The 18,927-nt window shown below is 42.4% G+C and overlaps 1 protein-coding gene across 1 annotated transcript in view; it reads right to left on the reverse strand.

Annotated features, from left to right (window-relative positions):
* Positions 1-18,927, reverse strand: part of LOC137425859 (uncharacterized) — a 245,516-nt gene that overhangs the window by 19,202 nt on the left and 207,387 nt on the right. The window contains exons 51-58 of the mRNA XM_078775229.1: positions 17,219-17,403; positions 13,436-13,607; positions 12,270-12,412; positions 5,951-6,139; positions 4,590-4,684; positions 4,347-4,417; positions 4,075-4,259; positions 3,821-3,986 (exon numbers count right to left, since the gene is read on the reverse strand). Of these exons, the coding sequence (XP_078631355.1) occupies positions 3,821-3,986; positions 4,075-4,259; positions 4,347-4,417; positions 4,590-4,684; positions 5,951-6,139; positions 12,270-12,412; positions 13,436-13,607; positions 17,219-17,403 (1,206 nt within the window). The remainder of the gene's footprint in view (positions 1-3,820; positions 3,987-4,074; positions 4,260-4,346; positions 4,418-4,589; positions 4,685-5,950; positions 6,140-12,269; positions 12,413-13,435; positions 13,608-17,218; positions 17,404-18,927) is intronic.

Consider the following 18,927-nt stretch of genomic DNA (forward strand, 5'->3'; position numbering starts at 1 on the left):
AAAATTGAATATTGGATAAAATTGGATCCACTTGGAAAAAGTGGATTAGGAAATTGGAGAAAAGGTGTTCTATGAAACTATGAATTGAATGAATTGAATCTATGAATTGGAGACCTGGAGACCAGGTGTTCCCAGGGCGCTTGTGGACCAGGTGTTCCACCAGAGGAAAAAGACCAGGTGTTCGTGGAGCACTTCACCTGCAAGAACGCCTTGGAACCAAGGTGGAAGGGACCAGTCCAGGTGTTGCTGACTACACCAACGGCAGTCTTTTGCGAGGGCAAGACCTCGTGGATCCACGCCACGCACTGTAAGTTGGCCATACAAGCACCAGACACTACACCACAGCAACCACAGTAAGGATGGGCCTAATCATAGGTACGATACTATTGATAGCGACAGCAGCTAGGGGAAGCTCCGATTCCAATAGATGCGAAAACGAAACCCGACACCTCACCGTAACATGGGGACAAAGAGTATCACTACCATGTTTCGAACAGAAAGCCCTGCACACAAATTGGGTAAGCGTAAAATGGCTAGCACTGTCGGCAGGGCCTGGACGCGCTGGCATTGTACTACAAAAGCAACGAGAGTTCCGGGAAAACGGGCAAGCTAGCATTGAGACCTTGGCCCAACCAGGATACAAATGGGGAACCCCTGATTTTAAGCTACAAACACGCACGCGCCTAGAGAAAGGCATGACTATGCAGGTCCGGTGCAGCGTCTGGACCCCAGGAGCGGCCAGTGGCGAAACTAAACACACACCATGCATCGAATACATACTCACGCCACACCCCCAGGATAAGGCCCCAAAGAGGGGGGAAAACACATATTGGAAAGTGGCCAGGGAGGTGGCAACAATTCAAAATAGGACACACTGCTGGTCGTGCATGCACTTTCCCCAAGCAGGCACCACAGGAATACACATGATAGTGCTACCTCTGTCCCTCAATGACCTCTGCTCACAACCTATCGATTCCCCATGTTTAGTCACCACGCTGGAAAGAGAAGGGGTTGACAACGGCAAGAGTTGCAATCGACAATTTAATTATCGCCCGTCAATGATTGCCCATGTGGCCGAGAGGCCTGCCCCCGTCTGGGTCAAACCACAGAAAGGGAGGGTCTGCCTCCAGGGTTCCGGCCACTTGCGTATGGGAGAATCAGAATGCGCCTACACTCTCCCCGGGAAGCTGGGACAAGGGAGCTCAGGGATTACATTACGAATAGTACTGCAAGATAAACACAACCACAACATAACGGCTATAACATTCTCTAGGGGGGTTAGTAGGATTAATGGGGTGGTAAAGGGACTCCGGTGCTTATCCACCCACCTGGTCCCACCCCATGGGACAATGTTTATATGCGGCGACAAGGCTTACCCCTATTTACCAAATAATTGGGGGGGCACATGTTATCTGGGTTCAGTCCTTCCTGACGTTGAGATACTGGATGAGCTAGACCCAAAGTCCTTGGACAGGCGTTATAAGAGGTCAGTCATGAACGAAGATGGAACCACTAAACTACACGGGAGCCTATGGGAAAAGGTGTTTGGTTTCTTCTTCCCAGGAGCGGGCACAGTCATGGATAGTTTCATGATAGATAAATTGGCTTTGGCCCTAGAAAAGGTGGCAAACGACACCGCTACGGCTCATGATATACTATTGGACACGGTAATTCACATGCGTACAATGGTGATGCAGAATCGGGTGGCTTTGGACATGCTCCTGGCAGAGAAAGGAGGGGTATGCGGAATAATAGAGGGAAAATGTTGCACTTACATACCTGATCCGTCTGAAGGAGTGTCAGCCGCGATAGTGAGACTAAGGGAAGCTAGCCACGCCCTGACGATCGATCGGATCGCGCGCGAGAATTCTTATAAATTTAGCTGGCTCACTGACTGGTTCCGGGGATGGACGGGCACCATAGTGAAGTGGTTATTGACCGCACTGGCTGTGATAATCGGGGTAGTAATTTGGGGGGCACTAATGAAATCTCTAGTCCTCCTCTGTATGAGAAAGTATTTTACAGGATGGAAAGTGAAGAAGCCGCCGACAACGACTATGGCTCTGACCACAAAGGCCGTCGACCTGAACGGGCCCTTCAACAAGGCAGTTGCGACCAGCGCTCCAGAAAATTGTATTGAATTTTGTGACGACTGTGATACTTGTGTGGATCCCATGTGGGAACTGGCTGCTGCCTGTAACGGTGTCTGTGATGACTGTGATACTTGTGCTATAAACCCCTTGCGTGTACTGGCTAACGCCTCTTATGTATTACAAGCTGACAGCTGCACGCCCCCTTTCGACCCAACTATGGATCTGATTGCGACGCTGGGCCTGGCGGTCGAGGGACCCGACGTGGATATCCTAGACCCGCAAGCCGACCAGGCGCCCAAGGGAGACTTTGACATAAAGGAAGTTCCTCTCTTTGCTTCATATGTATTAAGTTCAAATGCTTCAAGTGAATCGGATTTTTACGCTCTGTACCCTGACCAGGAAATTGAGACACAAGATACTGACAATATTATGTATTCCCCAGAACAGCAGCACGTGAGGGACCTCATGGGCATGATCGTTGATTAACTTCGAAGATCTGCAAGGACCGAGTCTGCAAAGGGTGGGGGGAGCAAGTTCCGCAGGGGAGGTGGCTGGCCCCCTGGCGGGGCAGAACCTCATCTGGACCAGACGCCTTCGTTGTGGATCCGAAACGTTAATGGACTTTCATGTTCTGAGCCCTCAGGCTCCAAGCACGCACCGCACGACACGTTCGCCAAATGCACGGGCGAGGCGCTTTGGGCGCACGGTATGCCCTTGGGAGATACCCGCATTACACAATTATTTTTCAATAAAGCCCGATGTGGCACGTTGTCTCTTGAGATACTTTGTCTCGACGAGACAAGAGGAAGGAATGTCAAGTCGTAGATTCGTTATTGCTTAAAGTTCTGTATAAGACGTCGGTCGAATAATATGTTATGATTTAAATGTTGTTTAAATCATGCTATTTTCATAAGTGAATAAAGGGTTTTCCGCTCCGCTTTAGTATAAATGAGAAAATGCTCGCTTCGGTCGTGCTGGACAAATGGTTTTTTTGTATACGTGTGCCCTTTCACCTAGATAAGTCCGGTCGTAAAAAACCCTCTTTGATTCGCAGACGGCGCCTCGAGCCGCGGATGGAAGGCGCTTGGAATGTGTAGCTTCATGTAGAATGCTTGGATTGTATACATAAACCTTTGAATAATGGTCTTATCTGGGCCAAGCATGCACTCTCCCTTCTGTGAGTTACATTTTCTGTCACCTCGGAGCTTTGAAACCACATCTGGTCCGAATGATAAAGGTGCGTGCTGCACTCCCCCATTGGAAGAACGGATGACGGTGGGGGCTAGGGATAACGGTGGGAGGAACTCTCGCCAGTTCCTTTGTTCTCTCGGAGATTTTCTGATAAACGTGTTCCTATTTAAGTGAACTGTGAATCGATGCATTTTCAGGAAGGGCTGAACGTGGCATGAGGGCGAGTCGTGCTGTAGATGTTCGCTTCCTCCGGATCTGTATAAGTTGGTATTAATAAAGCTGCGTCATTCTCAGGCTGTTGGTGGAACTTCTTTTAAGAGACAAGAGTTGTTTCTTGACATAAACACAGAAATCAAACTCAGAACGCGACGATTAAGAGGCAAGCACATAACCAACAAAAGCTATTCTGTTGCTATCAAAGAGCAAGGAAGTAATTAAATAAATCAAGCGATGTTTGGACACATACATTATTTTAAAGTCAGAATTTAATGACATTAACAGAGTGTAAGGACTTGTGGACAAAACAATGAACATACGTGCACGTTGGCCCAGATGGAGTGTGTGAACAATTTCCACCATTGCAATAGTTTTTGCTGCTTTCACATGGAGAGATGCAGTAAATTGCCGTGTCATTTGTCAGAATTTCATATCCTTTGTAGCTTGTGTTGCATTCAAAGAAGTTGTTCAGTTGATCCACTGGGGCTGTGAGACCAAAAAAACGTTATTTTTAACATTTCTGCAATAGTGAATTGGAAAATGAGAAAGTACAGCAACATGAAGGGAAACTCACCATTCTTCTGAATAATAACAGAATCATTTAGAATCACTAGTCCTCTGTAACTTCTGCTTGATAGGTGAGGAAATGAGCGAAGAATGGCTTCCCTCATTGCACCATTGTAGATTTCATCAATGTTTTGGTTGGTGTAATTATAAAAGGCCGTGAAAGAAGCTTGGACTTTGCCATTGTTGTCAAGACTAAAACGAAACATTATTTGTTTTAAAAACAGAAAAATTGCATTTCAAAATTGGATAACTGAAGAAATAGACAAAGTCATCACTTACCTGAATATGGGGTCACTGGTTTCAAAAAAGTCCGGACCATATGTGGGCACATTTCCAAATATCTCTTGTAGCTGAAAATACAATGGAAGAATGAAATGGAAGATGGAATGAATAAAAAGAGCATGATATTTGTCATACGTTCAATGGAGTATTTCATGACCATATTACGTTTCGTCACATCTTCTGCATTCCAACAAACAAATGGCTCTTAACATCAGCCACAAAGCAGAAGTGAAATCTTACCTTTTTCTTGAGCATTTCCACAGTGGTAGGATCCATACGAGTTTCGTTTTTGAATATAACTCGCATTTCAAATCCCACTTTTGGACGAGCTGCACCTGAAGCAGAGATGTGAAATACTTGAGAAAATGTACATCATCTACATTCGATGAAGACCATTTTATAATATGCGATGTGAACAACAGCCTGGTGTTGGCTTAGCGGTTAGGGTGCCGGCTTGGGATCCTCGGATCCTGGGTTCAAATCCCGGTCGATCGCTGAATTAACGCCAGGAGGGTTGACTCAGCCTGTCATCCTTCCGAGGTCCGCAAATTGAGTACCAGCTTGCTGGGATGAATGATCACGGTATGTACCCCGATTTAGAATAGGTACACCATATCCCTGCGCATCGTAAGAGCGTGACCAAGGGTTGGCATCAGGAAGGGCATCCGGCCATAAAAACATTGCCTCAAACAGGGAACCATGATTGTCATGGGGCTCGCAAGGCTAACCCCCGCTCTAGCGGGGAAAATGGCCTTAAAACGATCATTCATTCATTTCATTCAATGTGAACACCATTTCAGGTGATGAGATACAATTGCAGACAATGGGAGAAAAGAGAAATGTGAGACTTGGCCCAATGAAGACTGTGGTCGGCTCATCAGACCAAACAACAAAAATTATAATTTGTGTTCATTTGCTTTCAATCTACTTGTGAATTTTAGTTCAAAATCTTCCTTTCATCATGTACATGAATGAGTATATGTGCAAGTAATCTTCTCTTCAATCATCATCCTTCCAACATCAAAACAAAATTTAACGTATGTTTAAACCGTCTGATTTTACCTCCTATTTGAATAGCGCACCATTCACATTCCTGTGGGCAGGTGATGAAACCCATAAGGAATTTTATTTTGGGGAATAGTCTGCCAAAGGAAGGAAATGGTCACACATTCGTGTTTGTGTTTTACTAATGATTGAAACCAAAGTTATATTCGGATTGGCCTGTTTGGCATTCACATCTGAGCACGCAGCATTGCTTCCAATTCCATGTGATACGTTTTCTCCATTACTTCCTATTGTCTTTGTCTGACATACACGTGTCATTTATACAAGCTGCTCTCTCAACGTGATAGCAATCAAGTAAATAAATCAACCAAGTAACAATAAATTAATAAATCAACCAACTGACAATCAAATAACAAAATGAACAAACGATTAATTACTGTGCCCCAGATTCAATTAATTGTAAAAATAATCAGTCTTTCCTCATTGGAGATTCTCAATTCCCCAATTTTCCTTTCATAAAAGCATGAAATAGAAATTTCCATCGTCATTAAAAGGTAACTATTGTTTTATGATCACAAGCAATCCAAGCATGTTACCTTGTCGAAGGATTACGTTCACGTAGTTGGCTCCCTCTTCACACCTTTCACCTTTGTACTGAGGAGGACACCTGCATACCAATTCACATTTATCCATGATTTTGTTTGGAGAACCAACACATGTTCCATCATTAATGCAGGGGTTCACATTGCATTCGTCTGGGTGACATTCGCAGAAAGTGCCATTGCCTGAGGATGGGAAGTGAGAAAAGAGACACAGCATGACTGCTTGGAAATTTGTTGATACAACCGAAAAGCAAAACTGAAAAATATATATTTCCCCCTGGAAGTTGATGAATGTTGAAATGATACGTTAACATTTATATTCAAACCAAACATTACTTATTAAATTATGGTTTGGACGAAAGAATTCGTCCGAAAGAATTAAACACCGAACATTTAACAGAAACAAACTAAGCAATCTTCTGTCTGAAGTTTTCATAAATCTGAAACTCTGCACCACGTGGTGGATGAGACATCACAAAGACATTTAGAAACAAACATAGGCTATTGACATTGTCTGTCTTGATCAATATGATTTATCCTGCTTGTAACGTGAAATTATGCCTCAGCTTTCCTGCAAAATGCATTGTGTCTCAGGAACAAAAAAGAACGTGCCAAAACTAAAAAGTACAGAATTAAATATCACTCGAAGCAAATTAGACATTTTGATAAAAGATTAATGTTCAGACCAAAAAGAGAAGAACAGAATCGCAGAAAGTAAGAATGATAAAGTGGGACGAAGCGTCAGTGAAAGTTGGGACAAATGTGGAACGTTCAAAAAGTGAGGGCGAGGAGGGTCAGACAAACAGTTTCTTTTCTTCAGATGAAAAAAAAATAAAGATTGACCAAGAAAGTAACTAAAGCCAGTGAGACCGGGACAAAACAACGTTTTCTTTATACATAACAACCTTCTTTCCCACCTGCACCAGTTCTCATATTTAAAGGTACATACAGTCACGTGAAAAAGTAAGTACACCCCATGTAAAGTTTGGACTTTTTCAACATATTTCAACATACAGCTATTTGATCTTCATTTCAACAATATTGATAGATAAAGGTGATGTAATATAATAAATATCATGAAACATTTACATTTTGTAGTCCATTGTATAATTTAAATAAACATAAATCCAAATTTCACATGTGGAAAAAGTAAGTACACCCTTGGCTCTAATAGGTGGTATTGCCCCCTTTGGCAGAAACAACCGAAAGTAGGCGTTTCTTATAACTGTCTACCAGGCTCTGACATCGACTGGGAGAAATATGTGCCCACTCCTCCATGCAGAATTATTTCAGCTGTGCGATGTTTGAGGGGTTTATTGCATGCACAGCTCGTTTCAAATCCCCCCACAACATCTCGATGGGACTTAGATCCGGGCTTTGACTTGGCCATTCCAGAACCCTCCATTTCTTTCTTTACAGCCATTCCTTGGTGGATTTACTGGTATGTTTAGGGTCATTGTCATGTTGCAAGGTCCACCTTCGGTTGAGCTTCAACTTTCCGACAGATGGCCTCACATTATCCTCAAGCACCCGCAGAAATGAAGAATTCATTTCTTCAATGAAGAATTCAGAATTCATTGCGGTACAATGAAGAATTCATATTGGATTCTATGATAGTGAGCTTCCCAGGCCCTGATGCAGCAAAGCTGCCCCAAACCATAATATTTCCACCACCATGCTTTACAGTTGGTATCAGTTTCTTGTGGTCAAATGCTGTCTTTGGTTTTTGCCAAACATGTCTTCTGGTACTGTGGCCAAATAGCTCTACCTTTGACTCATCTGTCCAGAGCACATTGTTCCAGAAGTACTGGTCTTTGCCTTGGTGTTCATTGGCAAGCTTTAGTCTTGCCCTGATGTTCTTTCTGCACAGCAAAGGTTTCCTCCTGGCACACCTCCCATGTAGATCAAACTTGTGCAGCCTCTTTCTAATGGTAGACTCGTGCACTTTGACATCAACAGTGGCAACAGCTACCTGTAGGTCCCGTGATGACATTCTGGGGTTCTTAGAGACTTCTTTCAGCAGCTTGCGGTCTGCTCTCAGGCTGAACTTGTTGGGGCGGCCTGGTCTGAACAAGTTGGCAGTTGTTTGGAATCTTCTCCACTTGTAGATGATCTTCCGGACAGTCGAATGATTGATTTCAAATTGTTTGGAGATCTTTTTAAATCCCTTCCCAGACTCGTAGGCATCTATAACCTTCTTTCTGAAGGCCTCAGAGAGCTCTTTTGATCTAGGCATGGTGACGCCGCACACTTCAACAACAAACAGCAAACCAAACTAAATGTCTGAGGTTTAAATAAGACAGGTTCCTCCAAGATCCTCTCTAACGATGTTCTAATCATTTGCACCTGGGCTGGTGCACCTGATTCTAATTTTAGGTATTTGAAGTAGTGATAAATGTAGGGGTGTACTTACTTTTTCCACATGCGAAATTTGCATTTATGTTTATTTAAATTATACAATGGACTAAAAATGTAAATGTTTCATGATATTTGTTATATTATATCACCTTTATCTATCAATATTGTTGAAATGAAGATCAAATAGCTGTATGTTGAAATATGTTGAAAAAATCAAAACTTTACATGGGGTGTACTTACTTTTTCACGTGACTGTACATAGCTACCTTTAACCCCCTTCCCCTTCTGCTCTCCTATTAAAAATTGGTTAACGTTTACCCTTACATTATTACACATTTAAACTAGAGCAATGTGACTGTGTCGCAAAGATGCCTCTGCATAATCCCACAATGGGTAGATTCCCTCGTTCATATGTCTGGTTAGGGGATCACGTTTGTGAAGTTTTGTGTTGATCAGATAAGGTTCATTTTTCCATCCAAGATGCCTGCCAAACCAAGTGACGTTCAACGTCATCATTTTCAAACTATATGCAACAATGGTGTTAGATATTTGTAAAATTTCGCCTCGATTGGGTCACCGGTTTCAGAGACATAATTATTTAATATTTTCCTTCAATCCAATATGTTTGCCCCACGATGTTACCAATGATGTTTTTGTGATCATCTTTTAATCGCCATGCCTAGTTAATGATACATTTAAAGTTTTGAGTCAATCAATTGGTGGTTTGGGAAAAGATGTTTTTTGGGGTTTTAGGTTAAATCTAATATGGCTACCATGTGACATATATATATATATATATATATATATATATATATATATATATATGTATATATATATATATATATATATATATATATATATATATATATATATATATATAGTTGCAGTTTTTAGAACCTTCACTTTATCAAATTTAGTATGAAAATCCCTTATAAATAACCCCTGTGTACATTTCCCCTTAATTGGCTGTTAATTGAAATGATCGCACCTTAGCTAGTCCATGTACAAGCACGTAGCCAATCATAGGACCTCTCCATAGTTATATCGTTATTCTGTGTTTCAGATAAGGCTGTGTGTCCAATAGTCGATATTATGTTGCACCAAATCAAATAAGATAGATCCCCCTTTCGATTGCCCCAAAGCCTACATTGCCAGCAGCATGCGCCTACATTTCCAACAGCATTCGCCTCCATTGCGCACGTGGTCAGCTCGAAGAAGAAGGGCGTTGCCCGCCCATCATCATCAGAAGGTGGAGCCAGAAAGCCCTTGCCGACCAACCAAGAATCAGCGGGTTTGGCTTGAGAGGGCGTGGAGCGAAAGATCGAGCAGGTTCGTGAAGGTTCCAGGGCGTGGCTATATAACCCGTTACGGGAAGCCCCCACCGAGAGACGAGAGAGGGAGGACGAATTGCGAGTTCTGTCGAGGTCGAGGTTGAGGTCGAGGTCGAGTGGAGCGAGCAGGGGCGAGCGGCAGAAAGAGGGCCACGGGGATTGCCAAGCCGAGAATTGCGTATGCAACATACCAACTTTCCCCTGCTATATAATTGTACGGTCGCGTCCAATGACACGCGGAGCTGTTTGCCGGGTTTTCGCCTCGACCCCAAAGCGTGGATCGGAGCACGCGCTTGGAGCCGGACCTCGACGCCTACCATCTGCCTGGACCCTTCTCTGCCTTCCCATACCATCCCTGCCATTCCATCCTTTTGTGTACGTGAGTTTGTTCTGTTCATGTTGTCTGGGTATAAGTTAAGCTTGTATAAGGATTTGCCCTGTGTATCTGCTTCTGCCTCTTCACTGTAAATTACCTTCGTTCCTCCTCTTTCTTTGGGTTCGTGTACAAAATAATAAATCCTGTTATTTCTTACCCGTTTGGTTTCCTCCTCGTCCGATCGCTTTAGTGATTTCCCCATTGACTTCCTGTGGTGCGATTTCGGCCAACGCTTATGAATCGGGTTAGTGTTTGCTAACGGCTCGGATTCTGGATTGCTAAACCACTCGGCAAAATACCATCTTGTCCGGGATTCGAGCGGAGTTACCCACCTGCCTTGTGGAGGGATTGGCGGAGGTGTACGGGAATCCCTTGACCAATCACCTCGGCCAATCCCACCCCACGGGGGAGCGGGGTAGCTTCAGGATCGGAGATGGCCAGTACAAAATAAAAGGGGGGATTAACCCCTCCCCCCCTTCTGGTCAGGGGAGCGCCGTCGCCGTTTCCGTAAAAATATATATATATCGGTCACATGGTAGCCATATTAGATTTAACCTAAAACCCCCCCCCAAAAAAAAACATTCTAGTTTATTATATATTGACCTATGATGTCATAAATTTCCTATTTCAATACAAATGTGTTATTGATCATGTGCACGCAATTTAAGATTTTTAGGATAAGGAATTAAATTGAAACATTTTTGGCTGGCATACCAATTCACCTATGATGTCAACATTATCATGTTTTAGTTCCCCATTGGGAGCACTTGACAGTGCGCCAAGTTTCCAATTTTTCCATTCAGAGGTTTCTGAGAAATATTTTTCAATTATATGCATTTCATCAAAGATGGCTGCCATACCACGTGACCTATGACATCACAATTATCATTAAAAACATTCTGCATGGGTGTCTGTCCTACCCTGAAAGTTTTGTCTCAATCGGACATGTGGTTGCTGAGAAAAACGAGGTTTAGCCTGTACGGACGGACGGGCGGACAAGCCGAAAACATATTGCCTCCGGCCACCTTCGGGGCGGAGGAATAAAAACTCACAGGCTTCTCCTGCTGCTTTTACTTTTACCACCTTAAAATTTGCCGGGGTTATCTGGAAACACAAACTTACACGGCATGTATACCACAATAGTACAAATGTTGCTTGCCCTTTGTATATGAATGCCTATCAGATGAAACATGGGCGGACAGGTTGGCTTAGAGTGTGCACACTCACCTCGAAGCTGTCTAGCCTGGGTTTGAATCCTGACCCAGCTATGAACTATCATCCTGGTGTTTCACAGCAGGGTGATTCATCAACATGTGCCATCCCTTGGATAGACATTAAACGAGTGTCCCGTCTACCAGCATTCGTTGATGGATGTTAAAAATCCCACAGTGCCCTTTGTGAAGTGTAGGTGAGATAACTGCCCACCCTGGCTAAATTCCAAATTCCTGTCCTAACCAGCAGAGGGCATTGCATCAGCAGCACAGCCATGCCCTCAGCCAATGATGCTACCCCACAGCCTTGTGCTGCATACAAATGAAGAAGAATATGAGAAATGTGAAGTACCTTCCTAATTGTTTGTTTGCAGTGCAGAAGCTGCTTCCCAGATAGCAATCGCAATCTAAAATAGGAAGCAAACTGGTCATCATCGTCACTACGTATGCCGCCTGTGGCTGTTGGTTGCATCATTGCTGGGAGTGCAGCTTTACTGCTGATGCAGTGGCCCAGGTTTCCAGTAAGCTGGACTTTACTCGTTTTGCCAACTTCGGAAGGATGATAGACCGAGTCAAAACCCACCTGGTGTTATTTACTGGCATGACTCAAGATTGAAATAAATCATGGAGAGCAGAAACAAAGGGAGGATGGGTAATAACTTCTTAAAAAATTGCTTCAACCTGCCTTTCCATTTACAAACAACACAAATTTTGATATTCCTCTGATCTTCCTCTTCACTCGCCACTGTCATGATGAAAGTTTTATGCGTGAAAAATGCTTTGGTAAAATTTGATAATGATGAGACCTAAACGTACCGGTATTACTAAAAATGAGGAGAGATTGATGATGCGACAACACAAATATGACATTCCAGAAATATCACAGGATCATAGAAAAAATAAATAATTTAGATTCTTTATCTCTATTCCGTTTTGTTTGTGAAAAAGGTCATTTGAGTTTGCATTGTGAACTGTGATTGAGAATTTTTGTGTTTGTGAACATTGTCTTTGGACATCTCGTTTTGCTTCTTTGTTACCTCTGTAGCCTTGTTTGCAAGGGCAAGTGAAACTTCCGTTGGTATTTTCGCAGGTCGCATTCTCATGGCAGTTGTGTGTATTTGCCTCACACTCATTTACGTCCTTGCAGGTGAGATCCATTGCCGTGTACCCTGAAGTGCAGCTGAAAAAGCATTTGAGATAATTGTTAATCCAACGAATATAACAACAATTTGATTATCATTCTAAAATATTGTATCGCATTTTAATGATGTGGTATTCCAATGACAATGAGGGTTATAGATTCCTGGGCCTTAATACTACAAAATGGGATCCGAGACGAGAACCGAGACACGCTGTACCTGATAGTGAAGCCCAATGCTCCAGAAAATGTGTCTGTTCCAGAGAATGATCATAGAAATAAATTCAGGGATTTTCCTGCCAGTCCTTATACAAAGTACAAATTGAGAATATGAGTCTTTTTGCACTAAGTCATGTTCTAGGTTTATGATCAGTTGCTTAAGTTCTCCAGATCAGTAGAGAGGGATCGTGCCCCAACCTGCATGGCGGAGTAATGCAGAACTATCCTGAACAGAGTGAAGTTGTTTGAAAAGTGATACAATCGGTTTTCCAGTGACTCAGACTTTTAATGAGTGCAAACCATGGAAGAACAGGATTGGTTCCAGAACACGACCTTAAGGGTCGTCAACCTCTAGAAGTACATGAGATATTATTTTGCCCAAAACAAACGACTCCTTACGAGCATGCACAAAATCAAAGGGCCAATCAAGGAGGGAACTCAAAACATCATTCGCTGCCAGTTTGGAAATCCAGGTGGGATGGCAGACGGAATCAATTGCATCGGAAATCTCCATAATTGCACAGAGAAACACGATAAAATGATATTGTTTTGTTTTTTTTGTACAGAAATACAGGCCCATGGAGGAGAAAGATGAAAGATGAACAGGTTCACAAGATTGACGAATGATTCAAAAGGGAACAAGGAGATGAAGACATTTTATATGGGTGCTTGGGTGGCAGAAAGGAAAGAGGTCAGAGGGACCATTCTCAGTGAGCTCCCTTCCATCTCTTTCCTTTGAAAATGTCACCTCGATCTTATTACAGGAAGCCCAAGGTGATGAGTGGAAGCACGTCAAATAACCTGTTTCACTTTATGTGTGGCATTGTCGTTGTTTGAGAGACTCACTTGCAGTATGCTCCATCAAGTTGAGGCACACAATTTCCCAAGCCACTGCAAGGAATTGGCTTACTTGTGTTGCAAATATAGACACATTTGATGATTTCATCAACCCAAACTGTTTTGTAGCCAAGTTCAGTGGTGTCGCAATCATAAAGTTCCAACACCTCGTCCTGCGTTACTGTGGAGAGAACATGGAATGGGATGAGTTCGGTGATCTTTAACATCATCAAATTGACATTAGCCGGTAGGTGGCTGAATGTAGATTTCCATTTCCCATTGTGAGGGGAAAACCCGCAAAATGAACAATTTTAACCAACAAATAAACTCAATCAATCAAATTAATTTTCTTGTTCTGGAGTGTTGTTTTTATACCAAAATATAAAGTAAGTCTGCTGATACATTTATATGGAAATTCTTCAAATTGGTCACAATAAAGCAGAGCAAGTGACTTTGGTGAAGTTCTTATTTGATGTAGTTCCTGCATGAACGCACATGTAGAGGAAGGGTGTTTCTAGAAAGACCGACCCAATGTTCAGAACATGTGCGTAAATGTTACAGTACAGGTGAACATACGGTGTCAATGTGTTGAAGAATGTAATGTCTGGGTGTATGAATATTATTTGTCAGGTGCATTACATGGTGCATAAAGATGACGTGTGGGTGCATAAAGATGATGTGTGGGTGAATAAGATGATGTGTGGGTGCATAAAGATGATGTGTGGGTGCATAAAGATGATGTGTGGGTGAATAAGATGATGTGTGGGTGCATAAAGATGATGTGTGGGTGCATAAAGATGATGTGTGGGTGAATAAGATGATGTGTGGGTGCATAAAGATGACGTGTGGGTGCATAAAGATGACGTGTGGGTGCATAAAGATGACATGTGGGTGCATAAAGATGACGTGTGGGTGCATAAAGATGATGTGTGGGTGTGGGTGCACAAAGATGATGGGTGGGTGCATAAAGATGACGTGTGGGTGCATAAAGATGACGTCTGGGTGCATAAAGATGACGTCTGGGTGCATAAAGATGAGGTGTGGGTGCATAAAGATGACGTGTGGGTGCATAAAGATGACGTGTGGGTGCATAAAGATGACGTGTGGGTGCATAAATATGACATGTGGGTGCATAAAGATGACGTGTGGGTGCATAAAGATGATGTGTGGGTGCATAAATATGACATGTGGGTGCATAAAGATGATGTGTGGGTGCATAAATATGACATGTGGGTGCATAAAGATGACGTGTGGGTGCATAAAGATGGTTGATCATCACGAAAAAACAAAATAAGCTTTAACAAGATGGCGGTGCACCATCTTGGTCAGCCTGCAGTCATGTCGCAGAAGCCACTATTTTGTTTCAGCCTGCTCAAATATTCCTCGACTTGGAACAGGCCTCCGCATTTTCCGAACAGGACCGAACAGGACGAACAGGAACAGGCTTCCTCCGAACAGGCCTCACCATTTTGTTTCAGCCTGCTCAAATATTCCTCGACTTGGAACAGGCCATACAGGCCTCTGGTGTACATTTGAAGACTGAACAACACGTCTTCCGTCATTAAATAAGGGTACCGTTTGAGGATACAAACGTACATTTTGATTACAACTCATGCAAAGGAAACGAGGTAATGCATGCTTTGGCCGCAGCGATCATGGCAGCGGTCCAATATACACCACCCGATGAAGGAACGTTCTCATAATGCAGAGGAAAGATAAATCTTGTGCGTTATTCCATCTGTTTGTTTGTCGGCTTGTTGGTCTGTATGTCAATCACCTGCAGGTCACAATTTTATACCAATCTTCATGAAACCTGACGAAATGGTAGAGTTGGTCTTAAGCAAGAACCCTATTGATTTTGAAGTCAAAAGGTCAAATAGGCCAAAGGGCAACACCAACTTTGTCAAATTTCTAAAATCATCTATTTTAATCCAAGTGACTTCAAATTAGAAGATGATTTGCATAACAGGTCTGCAAATATATCCATCATTATATGTGAGGTCAACAAAGGCCGAAAGGTCAACATCGGCTGAATTTTTTAAATCCTCAATTTTCATCTGATTGCTTGAAATTAGATTTATTTTTTATTAGTATTTTTACCCTCGCCTGAGGAGAGGGTATTGCATTTGAGTCCGTCTGTCTGTTTGTCCGCACAGAATAAGTATGATTTTCTCTGCAACCGTTGGCCCGATTGACAGGAAATTTTCACCAAAGCTGCAACTCCATCTGTATGAATTTTTTAATGATAATTATGACGTAATGGGTCACGTGGATCGGCCGACATCTTGGAAAAACTGAAAAACTTTGCACCTCTATATCTCCGAAAGCACTGACGAGAAGAAATTGAGACATGGCTCATTGTAAAGAACTCTCCATGTGGAATAACATATGTTAATGATGATGTCATAGGTGCCTCCATTATGACGTCATAATTCGACAAGTACAAAACTTCAACCAATCAAGATGAAATTTCTTGAGCATAATCTTGGGATAAATTGGTGGAGAAAACAAGTAATGATGACGTCATGAGTCACGTCGTTCTGCCGCCATATTTGTTTGAACACAAAAGCCTTAAAAACCACTGAAAACACATCTTAGCGAGGGTCTGCAATCTCTGATTGCTCTTTACCTTCGCAAAAGCGGAAGGTTATGTTTCTTGTTTATTTTTGTATTTTGCAGCTCCCAACCAGGTTTCAGCCCACTCGGGAGTTTACATTTTGGGTAATTTTTGTCCATCCATACTTCCATCCGTCCCGAGCTTCCACTCAAAAATGACTGGATGCATATGTTTCTTATTTGGCGCACATATGCAATAACATCCAAGCATGAAGCACGTCTAATTATTTTGAGACTGTCGGAGCAATAAGTCATGGGACACTATTTTATTTCCAAATTTTGGGAACTTCAATTTAAATGAGACCATGACAGGATTGTTTATGCTTTTGGACCATTATTTCTTTATATGCACTTTGCCATCTCCACCACCAACATACAGCTTTGACTTTATTTATTTATATACATTTTACTCTCTGCACTGCCTACACATTTACTTTTTTGTTATTCCATGTGAAATGCACACGTCCCATTTATAAGGTTCGGTTGGGGGCTTGATGAGGAATTGCATCATTGTGGAATTGTAATTTTACGTCATTGTTAATATTAATAAAAGATGATTCTGGTAACAATTAGGAATCTTTTTACTGATCGAGGTGCTGATTCTTGGAAATCACTCAGACATTGAGAAAATGCAGAAATATGTGGAAATGCAGAAATGTCTTCTGCCTGCATATTGCGTGAGATTCAATATTTTTGTGCAAAGTTTTTTCAGGAAAGCATTACAAGATATAAAACCTTTTGCTCACCAGTGGTCAGTATGCAATGGTTAAACATAAAGACAAAGAAAAAACACAAATGAATGCAGAAACTGTCAAAACTTAACAGAAACCTTCATCTCAGGTGGAATGTCAAATCCCTGCTCTCTTGCACCTTTTTCAGTCTTTTGAAAAATAATTATTCATTCCTGATAGTTTTTACTCGACCTCCAACACATAAGTGACCTCTTTGGGATTACAATTAAGTCGAGACCAGACCTGTGGGGTAAAATAGTGTGCTTGTCCCATAAAATCTGCTGTGTTTGTGATGGCAATCTACAAACCATTTTATTTTTTGTGCCTCCAGCCTAACGTGGACCAGCCAAAAAATACTACAAAAACAGCTGTGCTTCACATCATCCCCCCTCCCCCCCCTCCCCCCCCCCCCCCCCCACGTGAGTCAAAAATAAGAAAAACTTACGTGTCGCAATTGCGTTGATGTTGTTCTTCGTGAGGGGATGGAATAATATTTCAGTGTCGTTCGGGTTCTTTTTGTTGACCACAGTTAAGATAGCATCTACCAGATCATTTTCATAGAACAATCTCACTGTATCATTTGGTGCATAACTGTACTGAACAGTGCAATTCACGTCAACAGAGCCATTCCTGCAAGGAACACACGGAACTCAATTGCATCCTTCCTCAGTTTACACATCTTGACAATATACTGTCAAACGGACGTTCACAACAGCCAGTCTGTCCATATCCCAGCACTCACACCTATTGTTGAAGGTTGGGATATGTGTGTGGCATACGAGGTGGATTGACCAGGCATTTCCCAAACGATGAAGGATTGGTCCTGCAGTAGTTGTTCATGAATGCCAATTCGACGGGTATTCAATTCTCAATTCAGTCCACTAGGTGTATTGTCTCAGAGGCATGGATGTGCCACGATAACTCACCTCCTCTTTACACAAGACACTAAGGGATGGTTAACGTCTAAAAGCTGATGGGACACCTAGTTTTGAAATCTACGTAGCTCACGTTTTAACATCCATGTCGTTTTAACATCAATTTAACATTTAACCCATGCTCGAGGAAAACATGGCACAGATGTTTGTTCTTTTATCTGTAGTTTTCAGCCAGTAACACATTTCCCCAGGATTACGTGAGTTTCCTGATACAATTTGGACATAAATTATGTGTTTGTCTCTGAGCCATTTTTTCTTGAAAATAGCAAATCTCATGGAAGAGCAACATTGAGTTGATAGTGACGTAGCGGAGCAACAATTCAGCACAAACACAAGAGAAGAAACGAACAGTAAAGGAAGAGAGAAGAAAGAGAGAGAGAGGGGAAAAGAGAGGAAACACTGAAATCAGCAAGTAGCATCAACATAGCCTTGTAAGTTGTCTTCATTTTGTTTTTCTTCTTCTTTTTCTTCCTTTTATTTTGCTTCTCCTATTCTTCTTCTATTTTGCATTTCTCGTCCCTCAGTTATTTTCAATCTTTCTTGTGATGCATTTTTTAGGCGACCAGATGAATTCTCCCTCTCTGAAGGGGACAAGTAATTAACATGTCACAGGTCATGGTCGCCTGTTATATAACAGGATCCCGAAATATTTGGTACTGCTTTGAGAGGCTGATCTATCAGCAGGTGTTAAATGTCCAGGTGCTTGCACTGCCATGGAAATGCGTGGTGGTGGTCTGTGCAGCGGCCATTTTGGGTTGCATTAATTATATTGATGCCATCAGAGTGGCATTGTTAAAACTATGTTTTCGCTTGAATTTGTGAGACTTTGGGTGTCTTGGACCGGCAGTGGTGTCGTTAGGGTTTGTGGCGCCCGTGGCCAAATGTGAATACTGGCGTCCCACAGGTACTGGCAGAGTCAGGAATTTATATTGAAGAGCAATATGAAAGAGCTCTAAGCTTCCACAGCAGGTTCAGCAGCAGAGCCCCAGAAGCTGGTCAAAATGAAATTGACAATATCCGATGGGCGAGTATGCAGACATCTCGGCCTTCCAGGTACCCTAATACACTCGATGAGGCCTCTCACCACTTTCTGCTTCTGTCCAGCCCAGATCCAGACCCTTCAAGCACCAGAGCTGTCTTTGCTTTTTTTCTCACACCAAATGTGAGCAGTTTCACTTACACTGATTGGACAATGGAATCACATGAATGATTGTTCTAT

This window comes from Myxine glutinosa, chromosome 4 (genome assembly GCF_964187855.1).
Source record: "Myxine glutinosa chromosome 4, kmMyxGlut1.1, whole genome shotgun sequence".
NCBI lineage: Eukaryota > Metazoa > Chordata > Myxini > Myxiniformes > Myxinidae > Myxine > Myxine glutinosa.